The following is a 12,834-nucleotide window of genomic DNA, read 5'->3' on the forward strand; positions in this document are numbered from 1 at the left end:
TTCCAGAGAGTGTTATTGATAACTATTGCATAGGAATTTAATTTCTTGAGTTTGGCTTCTTTACACAGGTTGATAATAAAATGTACAGTGCTTTGAGCTCCTTGGGGAACGGACATAGATAAAAGAATGAATGGGTGATTTAATAAATAAACACAATCAAATTAACAGCCACAGTCCCCAGGTCCAGATGTTGAGATGACCCCTTAGGCTTTCTGAGTTGCATAGAAGCCTTAATTTAATCAGGTGTAGCTTTTCCCATCATGATGAAATAGTGATTAGAAGTCACACCTCGAGGAATGTTCTCTTGTTGCATCACTTAAAGGAACTGGATTCCAGTGAAGGTCATGACTTAGTGCTCCTATTATCCTAGGCTGAGATGGAAATTTCATGTAAACTGTGAGTCGTTTCCTTTGTGCATTATAATTAGGTGCTTTTATTGTTATTTGAGTTCCATACCTACAGACATGGCTGATTCAGCAGACGTCTCTACTAATGGGAGATGGAAGGCCATTTTTACAGATTCCTGGTTCATTCATTCTCTCTCTCTCTCTCTCTCTCTCTCTCTCTCTCTCTCAGCTCTAAATAGGTAAGGGGCCCTCCTTATATCTATGGCTATTAATAAACATTGGGATGTCCCAAAAAGAAATAAAGATGACACAGGTGGCTTCATTGGGGAGGAGGAATTGAAGAAAAATCACCAACCTCCCCATTTCATTAGCAAAGGTGTCTTCCTGGATCTGGGAGTATAAGGGCACAATTGGATTTAACCCATATATTTTAGATGGGTGTAAATATATAAGAAACTTCAGTTGGAAATAGTCATTAGAGTGTTTGTGTGCAAGGCCTACTGCACAGTTAGTGTAGGAGGCTTGAATATATTGTGATATATACATAATTTGTTTTAAAGCAAGTGTATAAACAGCAGCTATGTGCTCAAATCTTTAGAATAGTTCTTTTTTTGTGTTACAGAAAATTGATTGAATCTTCCATTGTTGTCATTCCTGAAGTTTTACAATTCTAGATTTTTGCAGGTCACCACAGACTAAAATTAAACAGAGGAACTACTTTGGTTGGAAAGAGCTCTCCTGGGTCCAATCAAGGGCCCATCTAGGACAGTCTCCTGTTTGCCACAGTGGCCAACCATATGCCTTGAGGAAAACAACAAATTGGGCATGGGGTGGGCAGTAGCTCTGCTCTGTTATTTCTTTGAATAAACACATTTGACTTTGAATAAACACTGAGACTCAAGATGTTATTGCACAAATTGTTGGTCAAGTGTAACATCTGCAAACAGCTGTACAAATTGAAACAAGAACTGGTTAATAGCAGTATAAATGAAAAGAAGCCACCTCTCAGCTGATCAAAAACCCAAAAGCAATTGTAGGTAATTTACTTTAACCCAACTCTTACATTATTTGACATCCATTGTTTGCTACAAATGGTTCTTTATTCAAGTTCCAAATATAGATTTATTTATATACTATTTTCAAACTATTTCATGTTACTATTAATAAGAAATGCAAAAGACAGTAGTCGGCAAAATCTAAATAATTATGTTTTTAACTGACAGTCTCTCAAGAGTTTCAACATCTTGCAATTGACTTTTCCTCCTTAAGGTTCCTCTATAATCACATTATGTCGCAATTTAGGTGTGTTGGGATTATGTTCAATTAGCCAATCAGCCAGCCATGTCTATAGAAGAAAAAAATGAAGAAACAGGTTATCTTCAATTTCATTTCCATATGAACAAAAGATTTGCTGATTGGAAGAATTCAAATCCTACATCTCTGCATATCGAATGTCACTCAGAATGAACCCAATTTACCCAGTTTTCCTAAATAATTCCCATTTCCTCAACTGATTCTTAAAAGGAGAGCGCTTCTTAAAACCAATACACTTTGCTTTCAATGATTCTCACCTTTGGGGTTGTTTTTTTTTAAATGAACCTGTTTGTCTGAGGAGTTGAGGAAGGAGGCAGGCAGTCTAGACTGCTCCTTACATGCAAAGAATAATTCATCATGGGTATTCTGGCTTAATGGATCCAGATTAAATATGCAGATAGAGAAGTACTGCTCTTATCTGCTGTCAATTTTTCTTTTGCATTCCCATTCTTGAAGGAGTGTCTCCACCCCCATCGTTCAGCCCGGACACTGAGATCCAGCGCCGAGGGCCTTCTGGCGGTTCCCTCATTGCGAGAAGTGAGGCTACAGGGAACCAGACAGAGGGCCTTCTCGGTAGTGGCGCCCGCCCTGTGGAACGCCCTCCCATCAGATGTCAAAGAGATAAAGAATTACCTGACATTCAGAAGACATCTTAAGGCAGCCCTGTTCAGGGATGTTTTTAATATGTAATGCTGTACTGTTTTTAACACTGATTGGGAGCCGCCCAGAGTGGCTGGGGAAACTCAGCCAGATGGGCGGGGTATAAATGATAAATTATTATTATTATTATTATTATTATTATTATTATTATTGATACCACAAGGACCGGCTCCTCATAGGCAGCGGGGGTGGAATTAGGTCCCCCCACACCAACCTGAGGCCATCAATTGTGTTCTAGGCATGATAGTGGCAGTCATTGTGATACATACAAAAGGATCTGCTGGTTTCCTCTTGCACAGTTCCGTAAGTCCTTTCAGCAGGGTGGGGGTGACATAAAGGCTCAGGTAATCCTTAGCAGCTTGCCCAACTGGGATTGGTTCAATAATCACTAGGAAAAGGAATTACATATTTTACTGCCAACATATTGAACAAGATTCAGCTAAAGAGCCCTGCTAGTGGAAACCTGTGGCAAGCACTTCTGCTAGCACAAGAAGACTTCTTCCTTCTTTCCCTGCTCCACAAAGTGGCTCTGGAACAGAGGGGGCAGATCACTTCACCAGGAAAGGAGAAACGCTTGTGCTGATCGACTTAGCACAATGTTGAATTCCTCCCACAGATATAAAAATATATAATCTATTACCTTCAAATGTTGAACCTATTTTATGCTTGTTCTCTATAGTTATTAGCAATTGAGCTATTTTATGTCTCACAAAACAATGCAGAGAACAGATACAGTGTGTTGCTCCCAATGTCATTCAGCACGAAACTTTACTGAATTCATTGGCTCATCACATAATGAAGTTGTTCTACAGAAACAAATAATAACAGCTGACCTTGGGATAGTGGTGGGGAAAGGTATCCTAAGCCACCTCTAATTCATTAGATAATGAACAAAGGCATTTCCAGATGGTCAGTTTCTAACATGATAAATGTGTAGTTAGTTGTTGTTGTTGTTTAGTTGTTTAGTCGTGTCCAACTCTTCGTGACCCCATGGACCAGAGCACGCCAGGCACTCCTGTCTTCCACTGCCTCCCGCAGTTTGGTCAGACTCATGTTTGTAGCTTCGAGAACACTGTCCAACCATCTTGTCCTCTGTTGTCACCTTCTCCTTGTGCCCTCCATCTTTCCCAACATCAGGGTCTTCTCCAGGGAGTCATCTCTTCTCATGAGGTGGCCAAAGTATTGGAGCCTCAGCTTCAGGGTCTGTCCTTCCAGTGAGCACTCAGGGCTGATTTCCTTCAGAATGGAGAGGTTTGATCTTCTTGCAGTCCATGGGACTCTCAAGAGTCTCCTCCACCACCATAATTCAAAAGCATCAATTCTTCGGCGATCAGCCTTCTTTATGGTCCAGCTCTCATTTCCATACATCACTACTGGGAAAACCATGGCTTTAACTATGGAGTAGTTAGTACTCACTGGCTATATGAGATCTTTCAAATGGTTCAGATTATGTTCCCCTGCCCCCAGACTCTGTTCAGATAACAAGACTGGAAGTAGACCTCATACTTATGGAGTGTAATGTCTGAATTAGAAGAGCCCATCCTAAGAGCCCTGCTGGATCAGACCAAAGTCTAGCATCCTGTTCTCACAACTGCCATCCAGATGTCCATGGGAGCTCACAGCAGGACCTGAGTGTGAGCGTATTCTCTTCCCTTGTGACCCCCAGAAACTGGAGGCATACTGCTTTCAACAGTGGAGGACAATAGCCATCATGGTTAGTAGACATTGATCACTTTAACCTCTGTGAATTTGTCTAATCTTTTGAGAGCTGTCCAAGCTCGTGGCCACTGCTTCATCTTGTGGGAGAATTCCATAGTTTAACTATGTACTGTGTGAAGCACTTTATTTCATCTATCATGAATCTTTCAACATTGTTTTGTTGGAGGACCCCAAATTCTCTCCATCTACTTTCTCCACACCGCATATAATCCCATGCACCTCTGTCATGTTCCACCCTTTTACTAAACTCATTAAATCCTCAAATGTTGTAAGCTTTCCAGGCTGTTGAATTGTCTGCCCCTTTCTGAAGCCTTTCCAGTTCTATGGCATCCTTTTCGAGGTAAGGCAACTAGAAGTGTACAGATGTGATCATACCACAGATTTGTATGATGGCTTTATCATACAGGCAGTTTTATTTTCAGTCCCTTTTCTAATATTCCTATGCACATTGGGTCAACATCTTAATTCAGCTATCCACTATGACTCCCAAGGTCTCACTCCTGGTCAGTCACCACCATTTCTGACCCCATGATTTATATGTGGTACTGTATTAATGGGGACGCAGGTGGCGCTGTGGGTTAAAGCCTCAGTGCCTAGGACTTGCCGATTGAAAGGTCGGCGGTTCGAATCCCTGCGGTGGGGTGCGCTCCCGCTGCTCGGTCCCAGCGCCTGCCAACCTAGCAGTTCGAAAGCACCTCCGGGTGCAAGTAGATAAATAGGGACCGCTTACCAGCGGGAAGGTAAACGGCGTTTCCGTGTGCAGCTCTGGCTCGCCAGATGCAGCTTTGTCACGCTGGCCACGTGACCTGGAAGTGTCTCCGGACAGCGCTGGCCCCTGGCCTCTTGAGTGAGATGGGCGCACAACCCCAGAGTCTGTCAAGACTGGCCCGTACGGGCAGGGGTACCTTTACCTTTACCTTTACTGTATTAATCCCCCCCCCATATGCATCACTTGTTTACATTGAATTGCAATTTACCACACATTCACTCAGTTTGCAGAGTTCCTTTTGCAGTGCTTCTTGATGGTTTTCTGTTTTAACCATGCCAAACAATTTGGTATCATCAGCAAACTTGGCACCTTGCTGCTCACCTCTAACTCTAGTTTGTTTATGAATAAAATAACAACACAGTTCCCCATACCAATCCTTGAGAGCTCCATTTTCTACTGTTTATCTTATCTCCAGTGCCATTTATTATTTACATGAAGCCATTGGGAGCGGTCATTGGGAGTTTGGGGGCAAGGTGTCATCAGTATGATGATGACATTTAGCTCTATTTCTCCATAATATCTTAATCAGGAAAGGCCTTGCAGGCCCTGGGCCATTGCCTGATTACAGTGGTGAAATGGATGAGGAAAAATAAGCTGAGCCTGAATCCTGGCAAGACCGAGGCACTGTGGCTGAGAAGTTCCTCACTATCCTGCCATTTCAAGAACCTCAATATAGTTTTCCTGTTGAATGTGAAAATAACTGAAAATCTGGTTGTTAACATTCATCTAAACAAAAACTGCAAAGCTTCAGGTAGCATGAACACAGCACATGGATAAACCCTAGATTGGTTTATCTTATTAAAAGACCTTAAGGCTAAAGGAGTCATAGGGGCTGATTCTTCAGCACACTGTTGATACAGGACAAAGCTGATTGGGGTTATCTACTTTGGAACTTGTATCAAAGGGAAGGATTAACATATAATCTATCCAATTTATAAGAGAAAACGTATTTTATCTCCAGGGGAGTTGCTAGCGCCAGCCACATGAAAGACTTCTACTATTCTATGGGACATCTTTTAAAAATGCTTGAATCATAAATATTGTCTGACATACACAAACCGTACCAGATTTGAAAAGCTCAGAAATTACCAAAATGCTTGCATCTGAAGCTGTAAAGCCGACAAAGCCAATATAGGGCTTCCAGATGTTGTTGGACTTCAACTCCCATCAACCCCAGCCAGCATGACAAAAGGTCAAGAATGATGGGAGGTGTAGTTCAGCAACATGTTGGCTACTTCTTCCACAAAAGGTCAAATATAATTCTTTGCTTGCTTACAAAAAACCCCAGGCAGACACACATACTCAGCAAGGCACATCATTTTGCAGTATGGCTTTGCAAAGGAATGGGGAACTTGTGGCCCTGTGGGACTCCAGGTTCCATCACTCCTGACTGGTGGCTAGGCCTGGGCAATGTATTGATACATCGCCTGGGACTGGTATGAGGGGCAGAATGCGATGGCAGCTTCACTCACCAGTATATTGTGAGTGAAAGCACTGCTGCTCCTGAGTCCCTCTGCCACCAGCGCCCTGAGGGAAAGACAAGCTGTAGCAGTGGCTGTTTCACCAGCAATATACCGCTAAGAGTGAAACCGCCATCCCAGCTCTGTCCTCATACCAGTGCAGAGGGAGAAACAAGCTGCGCTAAAAGGTAGACTATATTTGAATGAGGCAGGTGTGGAGGGAGGGAGAGAACGGATGGTTTTCCTCTACATAATGCTAATTCTAGATGGCAATAATTAGGTACCTTCAGGAAACATGAACCGGATCTCTCTTTCAGCTGAGGAAAAGCTGGTACTGCCATGAAGTCCATTCCTTAGATCATCTGTCCCATAAATTGCTCTTAAACTACAAACCATAGAGACGTGTTAATATATTCAGTCACTGATATAATATTAAACTTCTAATTAACATGTTTAATTGGGTTTTTTAATATACAAAATAACTTGGTCTATTAAATTGAAAAAAATGTGCATAAAAATAATAAGTCACGTATATAACATAAAGGTTGCCTCTCCTACTTCACTCCATTATTACTCTGCTCCTTTCTCCAAGAGCAATCAACCTATAGATGTGTCCTAAACTGAAGAAGTATAGGTGGCACAGACTGGTTGGGCTGACTGTATCTAGGCCTTACATGCCTGGACTTGAATTTGCTAAATATGTTTGATCTGGAAGTCGAGAGGCAGCTGGGATACGATAGAACCAAGGTTCTTGATGGAGGGGAGCCATGCCTGTAGAATACCCCCTCCCTCTGCCAGTAGAAAACCATTTGCCTGGTACAGACATCCCAATGGGCAGAGGTTACATCTGTTGCCAAATTGCCTGGCAGAATGCCCCTGAAAGGGTATGCAAGCAGGGGGAGAGGTGTGCTTGGTCCCATCAAAGCCCCACTCAAAGCCAAAACTAGGTGGATCTTTTGCCAATGAAAAGGCTGGCCAAAGTGGAAACAATGGGCAGGCCTGATTTGGGAATAACCAACCCCACCCTTGCTGACAATAGGATGGGAGTGCCCTTGGATGCAGCAGAGCACCGTGGCCAATCAATGCACAGTGGCACATATACCCTGGATATATAAACCCTTCATGTGTCAAATGCATAGATACAAACACAAATGGTGGCGTGTGGATGGCCGCAGGGAGTGTGGTGACTGTGCTCTTGGAATCCTGTTGTGGCTATGTGCTTTGTTTATGGTGTCACGCTGAAGCACGTGAGACGTGTATGTGTTGCTATTGAGGCAGTTGTGTTGGATGTGGCGGGCATGCCTGCTGGATGGTGTGTTTAGATTGGTGGCTGCTGGTGGAATTGCTAATGATGCCATGGACACGTCTTTGTGGCATCTACTGAGCTTTGGGGCTTTCCCCTGGCTATGGCCCCAGCAACTAACATGGTTAGGAGGTAGTGGTGTTTGCGCTGGCAGTTTGTCAGTGGTCACAATGCATGATGGAGTCCCATAATTTGATTTGCTCTGCCTGTAAACCTTAAAAAATGAATTTGCGATAAGCTGGCCTTGTGAATTATTTTGAACTTCACTGTCACAGCCCTACACCCATTTTGTAAAAGAGTGGTTAAAACACTGAAAATATTACATCCATTAACTTCAGCTGGACTATTTGGGGGTAGGTGCTTCGTAAGTCCTGTGAATGGAGTACTTTACCTGTCAGGAAAATTTTCCCTGGCTACTATGGTATTTGAGGGCCCAAGCAGGTCTTTCCAATATGAGATACCATTATGCCGAGCGAGAACCATCGCAACTAAAGGTCCAGAACTCATATAAGATGTTAAGTTAGGAAAGAACATTTTTCCATATTGTTCAACATAGAAGTTGCTACACTGCTCTGGGCTTAGTTGGAGCTTTCGTTTCTGAAAAAAGAGAGAGAAAGAGGGGAAGAGAAATAGCTCCTTAAAACCATTGTTCCAAGATAATAAAGCACTACAATTAGCATTAACATATCTTATTACTTAAGTATTGGGTTTATGGGGTGCTAGCAGAGGGGTAGTACTTCTCATGGGGGACACGTCATGTTTCTTCTGGGATAGTTTGTCCACCTTTGGTCCCCACCTTGCACTCAGCTCTCACCTGTGGCTCCTAGAAACTGTCAACATGCGACTGCCACATCATGGAAAATGGCTTCGACTAGCTGGCTAATCCATGTGAGAGCAACTGATGGGTCAAAAAACCCTTGGTGAGTTAGGGACTTCCCCTGCATGTGAAGACAGGCTCTGGCAGATTGAGCAGGTGGGATTAACACAACAATATAGAAGGCAGATTATGCACATGCTGTAGAGGGAGGTCAGGGCTCATCTACCTGGTAAGGTAGCCCATCTAGGAAAAGGAAAACTCTGATTCTAAACCTCTGCTGCCTTTTGCAATATCTTTGGGAGAAATCTAGGGTGGAGACTCTAAGACGGTGATATGGTGCCTTGTATGTCTTTTTCCAGCAATTCCGGCAGCCAAGCTGATACCAAACATATCGCTCTGCTTTCCTTTGGACTACATCAGCAAGGCTGAGAGGGGGGTCTTGTCTGGGCAGACCAGGACCTCAAGCTGGCACCCCAGGGAGGTCACTTGGATGCTGCTAATGCAGCAGCTTGATTTCAACCCTGGAGACGCACTCTCAAGACAGACAAATGGCGGCAAGCACTGGTCTTTAATTTCCAGCAATCTCTTTTCCACAGCCAGGCCTACAAGTGAGGAGACCACCTCAGGCAACATGAGGGGAAGCAGTGGCCTCCTGGCTGTTCATCCTAAGCTCCCTCACCCCAAGCCATTCCCCTCTGACAGAGCTGCATATGCTATGCAACCTGCTGCATGGCCCCCCTAAACTAGCCTGAAGTGCTGGGGAAGATGCTACCCCTTCACAATTGTGAAAGTAAGATTCAGCTGCCAGTCCAGTCAGTTGCCAGTACATGAAATGGGGAACAGATGCTTTCTTGTCCTTACTCTAGGCAGCAAAAGGCCCTGCTTTCCCTACTTCTACAGTACACAGCCTGATACCTGCCCTAGGCTCAAAAGTCAAGGGAGGAAAGAAAAATGCAGAAAAAACTGTGCTTGAGATCTTGATCAATGGACGCCACCTGGAGTTCAATGGAGGAATTACCAATGATCCAGTTTTGGGCCTTTAATACTATTGATGTTGATCATGGGGTGCTGGTGACCTTGGCAACAGGACTGGATTATTCCCACCTCTCCCCTGCCATATCCCTGCATGGTTCCCTTTCATGTTCACTACGTTTGGCCTGAACCACACAAGCTGTTTCACATGAAAAGCAATTTCTGTGAAGCAGCTCCCTACAAGGTTGTGGCAATTTCCCTATTTTATCACATCACCACAAATTCTCTTTTTCAAGCATTTGTGGACCTACTTCATACAACTATCCTGCAGCAAGTTTCACGCAGTTGCACTTCTAAGCAGCTAAGCCACATGGTGCTGGTATAAATCAGGCCAATATGAGGCAATTTGGTAAGCCTGTTTGGAAATATGGAGTCCAATGCCACCAGCAAGTTGATGAATGACGATACCCAGATCTCTTTATTTTTCCTCTAAAAGATAGAGCACCTGCTTTCTGCAGTGAAAGTGCAAGGTTCAGTCCTTGGCATCTCCAGGTAGGGTTAAAAAAGACACTCATGACTGAAACCATTGTCACTTGGTGTTGAAAATTCTGAGCTAAGTGGACCAGTGGTCTAACTTGTCATAAAGCAGCTTCTTATGTCTCATCTAATATCATAGGAGGATCTGTAAGCAGTTGTGGTTGGAGTTTTTCCCAACATCAGTTTTTCTACAGAAAGGGTCAATCCATTCTCAATATTCACATTATCTGATACAAATCAAACATATTAATTCAACTCAGCTCTCTTGGCTCATGGTAAGTTTTCTTTGTAATAAAGCATATTACTGTTCAAATTTTGTGCTAGTATAACAAGTGAAATATACTAAGAAGAAATATTTTGGGAAGAACAATGATTAACTACTTGTTTGCAAAATTGAAACTGCATGTTTTTTCTTAAAATGAGACTAAGCTGTGCAATAGCGACATCAAGTGGCCAGTTTCAAACATTAGTTTGTTATTGCAATACAGTATTTCCCCTATGGAACCAGCATTAAGTTTTAGCAGTCTTAGCCGACAGCAAACATCTGCCAACACATTTGAACAACAAAAATATTTGTTATGATGGTGTGTGAATGATGGTGTATAATGAGTCTGAACTGGTGTTCACCTATTTTGAGTTTGAGTACTGTGAGACAGAAGCATGTTAATTTGGCATGAAGGTTGCTTCTAGACAGGTGCTGATTGTGGGATGGCTGCTGCTGGGTGCATGCACGTTTTTTGCTGCATCTGAACAATGTCTGTGATATCAAAGTCCTAGCCCATATCTTGCACACACACCCTTTAATTTGGTTTCATCATTTCTACAGAAAATCCAGTATTAAAAAAAAAGAACTGATGCCAATAACCTGTTTGTTATATCTGAACAATTTGTTTAAGTCACTGCCTTGAAGAAACCATAAAACTCTGGAGGCAGCGGAGAAAACCAGGTACAGTGGTACCTTGGTTTACGAACTTAATCCATTCCGGAAGTCCGTTCTTAAACCAAAGTGTTCTTAAACCATGACATGCTTTCTCACAGCAGTGGGGGACTCAATTTACACTCAACAGGAAGTGGAACATGTTCTGCTTCCAAGGCAAAGTTCACAAACCAAAACACCTACAGTACTTCTGGGTTTGCAGCATTCTTAATCCAAGTTGTTCATAAACTAAGCTGTTCTTAAACCAAGGTACCACCGTACTGGCTTCAGCTGGCAGGGCTGCCTACCATTGCGCAGGAAGGATCCTGACTTTTGATATTTCATTGTTATTGATTAATACATTTTCACTGATGTTGCTTATAAGTCACCTGCAAAGGTTATATCCTAGAAGGCAAGATATAAATACATAATATGAATAAACAAATAAACAAAATCATATTCTAAGTATACAATGTTCTACTTGAACACAAAACTATTTGTTTATTATAGAGATTATAGAGACTGGTTGACTAGCAGATAAAAAGCATAATTTTGAATCAGGGCAAGGACCTTGTAATTATATGATTTGCTAATTTTAAACACACTTTGATTTACACTTGACTACATGAAACATCTTTCTTTTCAGGTTACCTGAACAATGGTGAATCCAGATCTGAGAATTATATCTTCTATTTCTTCTTCTTTGTTGATGATATCTGGTTTAATGATTGCTAGGGTTCTTTCAACATAAATCTGAGGATCGGGCATTAATGCCTGCATCTTGGCAATTAAAATCCAAGTCCTCTTCTCTCACTGAAATGATAACATATGTTAAGGCCACTACATTTTTCTCTCTAGCCAGGAGGGTGAATTAATATTCATCTGGCCACTTCAGGGTAATTACAGCACTCCCAAAATTACATTCTCCTCCACCAACCAGTCTGAACACAAAACCCAATCCTATGTGTGCATTTTACTTGGAAGTAAGCCCTGCTGGAGGAGACTCTTGAGAGTCCCATGGACTGCAAGAAGATCAAACCGATCCATTCTGAAGGAAATCAGCCCTGAGTGCTCACTGGAAGGACAGATCCTGAAGCTGAGACTCCAATACTTTGGCCACCTCATGAGAAGAAAAGACTCCCTGGAAAAGACCCTGATGTTGGGAAAGACTGAGGGCACAAGGAGAAGGGGGAGGCAGAGGACGAGATGGTTGGACAGTGTTCTCGAAGCTACGAACATGAGTTTGATCAAACTGCGGGAGGCAGTGGAAGACAGAAGTAAGTGCCTGGCGTGCTCTGGTCCATGGGGTCACGAAGAGTCGGACACGACTAAACGACTAAACAACAACAAGCCCTGCTCAATCCCAGCAAAATAGGTCTGGGGCTCCTGCCTCAATGCTGCCGCTCTTTTAATAGTTTTGTGAGCAGCTGCTTAACAGCCAGAGACCACCCGGCTCCCCTTGCCGAGTTACAGAGCTGCAAAAAAAGGGGTCGCCAGCAGTTAACTTGCAATCTTACTCGCCTCTGTGCATAACAAGCTGCCCATTGTAGATCCAGACCCAATCCTATGCATGCTCACTTGGGAATAAATCCCGCTATATTGGGGGCAGAGCGGGGCTACTTCTTGGTTACCATACGCAAGATTTATTCTCTCTCTCTCTCTCTCTCTCTCTCTCTCCTTTGTCCCCTCTTCCCCTAGCGGTCGTCGCGCCCATCGTTGCTCCTCCAAGCTGCCTGGACCCGTCCATTGTGAGAACAAGGTTGCAACCCGCCCCTCCTCTGGTCACCCTGCCCCGAGGGCCAAAATGAGCAAGCTGGATGATCTCACCCCGTTATGAGGTCCCAGAGTCCCTCCTCCTCCTTCATGCAGACGTCACTCCGACCCGCGAGAAGTCCCCTCTACGCGCTGACTGATTAGCCCAAGGAACCCCAGGCTCGGTTGCCGGGCAACGGAAGAAACCCAAGCTAAAGCCAGCACCTACGGCGGCCGACAAGGCCAGTTTGCGTCGTTCTCCTTTGAC

At 43.4% G+C, this 12,834-nt stretch overlaps 1 protein-coding gene across 3 annotated transcripts; it reads right to left on the bottom strand.

Moving 5' to 3' along the window:
• Positions 1 to 1,425: 1,425 nt before the first annotated feature.
• NME5 (NME/NM23 family member 5) lies at positions 1,426 to 12,791 on the bottom strand. Of its 3 annotated transcripts, none has more exons than XM_083728638.1 (6): positions 12,642 to 12,791; positions 11,466 to 11,627; positions 7,964 to 8,169; positions 6,554 to 6,654; positions 2,591 to 2,709; positions 1,426 to 1,692 (listed from the first exon to the last, which is right to left on the bottom strand). In XM_083728638.1, the coding sequence occupies exons 2-6, from the start codon at positions 11,592 to 11,594 to the stop codon at positions 1,612 to 1,614; spliced, it is 636 nt and encodes a 211-aa protein (XP_083584764.1). In that variant the 5' UTR covers positions 11,595 to 11,627; positions 12,642 to 12,791; the 3' UTR covers positions 1,426 to 1,611. The 3 variants fall into 3 exon arrangements, with proteins under 3 accessions (XP_083584764.1, XP_083584766.1, XP_083584765.1); XM_083728640.1 differs by lacking the exon at positions 12,642 to 12,791 and adding an exon at positions 12,393 to 12,634; XM_083728639.1 differs by lacking the exon at positions 12,642 to 12,791 and adding an exon at positions 12,336 to 12,634.
• Between the last annotated feature and the right edge of the window lie 43 nt (positions 12,792 to 12,834).

The sequence above is a fragment of the Podarcis gaigeae genome (assembly GCF_964106915.1).
Source record: "Podarcis gaigeae genome assembly, chromosome: 2".
NCBI lineage: Eukaryota > Metazoa > Chordata > Lepidosauria > Squamata > Lacertidae > Podarcis > Podarcis gaigeae.

What these genes read in the sequence shown, in the direction of transcription:
- NME5 (XM_083728638.1), bottom strand. Translation starts at nt 11,594, where the DNA reads ATGCAGGCATTAATGCCCGATCCTCAGATTTATGTTGAAAGAACCCTA. An exon ending in CTGGATTCACCATTGTTCAG is followed by an intron (nt 8,170 to 11,465) that starts GTAACCTGAAAA and finishes CTCTTTTTTCAG; the next exon opens with AAACGAAAGCTCCAACTAAG. An exon ending in CCGGTTCATGTTTCCTGAAG is followed by an intron (nt 2,710 to 6,553) that starts GTACCTAATTAT and finishes TCCTTTTCCTAG; the next exon opens with TGATTATTGAACCAATCCCA.